Here is a 2,731-nt window from a genome sequence, read left to right as displayed (position 1 = left end):
AGAAATGTGAGTACGGACACCCGCACGAGTTCCTCTCCCTGGCCTTGGACCCGCCCCAGAGCACGGCCATCAGTCGCGCCATGTCCGTACTGCGGGAGGTTGGAGCATGTCACAGCGATGGCAGCGCCCTGACGCCCCTGGGCCACCACCTGGCCGCCCTGCCCGTCGACGTGCGCATCGGCAAGATGCTCATCCTGGCCGCCATCTTTGGGTGCTTAGATCAGATAGTGAGTCAGACGGGAGAGAGAGAGAGAGAAATTGTTGAACTATGCAGACATTTCAAATACTTACTTAGTTTTACTTTTTACTATCTTTTTGTGTTCAAAAAGCTAAACGTGATGATCGTTATCGTTTTGATGTGATTCTCTTTACTCAAACAAAAAAAAAAAAAACGAACAAAAAAACAAACAAAATAACAGTTATTGTGTTGATGTGATTCTCTTTACTCGAAGAAAGAAAGAAAGAAACAAACAAACAAATAGACCGTTATTGCATTGATGTGCTTCTCTATAAACAAACAAACAAACAAATAAAAAAATTAAAAAATTGACCATTATTGCGTTGATGTGCTTCACTGTACACAAACAAATAAACAAACAAACAAACAAATTGACCGTTATTGCATTGATGTGCTTCTCTGTACATCTGTACACAAACAAATAAACAAACAAACAAACAAATAGACCGATATTGCGTTGATGTGCTTCTCTGGACATCTGTACACAAACAAATCAACAAATCAACAAAAAGACCATAACTGCGTTGATGTGTTTCTCTTTACTCAAACAAACAAAATGATTCACTTAACTCAAATAAGTGGGTGGTTGGTGGGTGGTCTGGTGTGGTTTGCTTCTTCTTTCCTATCAAACATCTATCGTCCTTATCTCCCCTCCTTCTTTTTTGTGTTTATTACTCTCTTGTAACATCTCTAGTCTTCGGCACTTATATGTCCTGATTGTGTTGCAAGTGCCGTAAAACTCTCACTAAAACAAAGACATATCCTAAATAGACGAAGTGACCATTATTGATTTGATGTGCTTCTATTTACTCAAACATACAAACAAACGAACAAACAAACAAACTACCTGACAGTTATTGTGTCCGTGTATAATATAATTAACTCCTTCCTCCCCAGGCGGTGATAGCTGCGGCCATGACAGACAAGTCTCCCTTCGTCGTGCCGCTGAGCAAGAGGTCGGAGGCCGACTCGGCCAAACAGGCAATGTCTGTGGCGAACTCGGACCACCTGACACTGTACAAGGCTTTCTCCGGGTAAACTCTCCGCACGCTGTTTGCTGTTTGCTGTCTGTGTGTTGCTGTATAGACTCTCTCTGTCTCTTTCTTTAAGTCTTTATCTCTGAGGGGGTTAACTCACTCTGCCCTGGGCCCAAGGACCGCGTCTGCTGGCTGTGCCTAATGGTTTAGAGTGTTTTTGTAAAGTCTGAAAAAAATACTAAATCAACGTCAATCGCTGTAATATTTCACACATAATTTGTTTAGTCATTACATGGACTATTACCTTTTACAAAATTTGAAAATATTTGATAGTCAGTGAGATATTGCCATTTGAAAAAGGTTAGCTACTTGCACTTAAAAGTGGCGCAGATGAAAGACCAAGACTCATTCTCATTTCCCACTTTGTTACCATGTGCTAAGTTATCTTTGCCCTTATAATAGTCTGTTTCTTATAAAGAAATGTCCTAAGGTCAGTCATAAAGTATAGTCTATTCTCTATTCTTATTTGATGTGTGTTTGTTACATAATTAAGGAGAAGAAATTTTCATCCCATCATCCCAATACTGTCAGGTTCAGGGTTCAACGCAGAAGTGCACAGCCCGACTATCTTGGGCTCAGTTATGAGTGAGTTAAACCCACTATGCGGCGACCTTCCTTTAGTTTGAAATCTTAAGTTGACACATATGTCAGTAAATTGGTCATAGCTTGCCGGGGATAAGGAGCTAATACTTTATTGGTACTTTCCACTCAATGATAATGATGAGGATGATGAATGTGTTGATATTAATCTTCTACTGTTTGATCATTTTCCATTTCAGTTGGATCAAGGCTAGGGAGAATGGCAAGTCGTCAGAGAAGTCTTACCTGAGTAAAAATTTTCTGAAACGGTCGACCCTCATGGATATAGAGGTGAGAAACACGGATGGGGTTGGCCTAAAAATTTTTTTCTACATCAATTGGATTCCATTTGTCGTTGTAAATGATGTGTAATGACATTCCTGTCCTGGTCAGTCAAACTGAAGTGGGCTGGTGGTTGGGTGGTGCTCTGGTGTGGTTTGCTTCTTCTTTCCTATCAAACGTCTATTGTCCTTGTCTCTCTTCCTTATTTTTTATGTTTGTTACTCTCTTGTAATACTTCTAATCTGCAGCCCTTATATGACCTTATTGTGTTACAAGTGCCGTAAAGCACTTACTAAAACTAAAAACTAAAGTGGAGGTTGTTCAGTCAAATTAAGGTGTGGGGATATTCAACCAAATTAATCCTCAAGGACTGCATATGTGCCATATTGGGCGCATTAAATTGAAATAATGATATATGAAAATTGTTGGCCTAGATAGACCATAATGAATAAAGCAAGGTTTTCTATCAGACTAGACTGTAGTGTCTAGCAATAGACCCATATTTTCTGTCTAAAAATGTGAGCAGTCTTTGTACTTTATATACTGTACTTGATGTATCTGCACATACTATTTCAAATTTCATGATTAACCCCCC

At 39.7% G+C, this 2,731-nt stretch overlaps 1 protein-coding gene across 1 annotated transcript in view; it reads left to right on the top strand.

Moving 5' to 3' along the window:
* LOC101851920 (ATP-dependent RNA helicase dhx29) overlaps window positions 1–2,731 on the top strand; it is a gene marked incomplete at both ends in the record, with an annotated part of 11,294 nt that overhangs the window by 4,189 nt on the left and 4,374 nt on the right. The window contains 3 exon segments of the mRNA XM_005113417.2: window positions 3–227; window positions 1,136–1,272; window positions 2,055–2,145. Of these exon segments, the coding sequence (XP_005113474.2) occupies window positions 3–227; window positions 1,136–1,272; window positions 2,055–2,145 (453 nt within the window).

Source organism: Aplysia californica, unplaced genomic scaffold (assembly GCF_000002075.1).
Source record: "Aplysia californica isolate F4 #8 unplaced genomic scaffold, AplCal3.0 scaffold02274, whole genome shotgun sequence".
Lineage (NCBI taxonomy): Eukaryota > Metazoa > Mollusca > Gastropoda > Aplysiida > Aplysiidae > Aplysia > Aplysia californica.
This window is presented reverse-complemented; position numbering and strand designations above follow the sequence as displayed.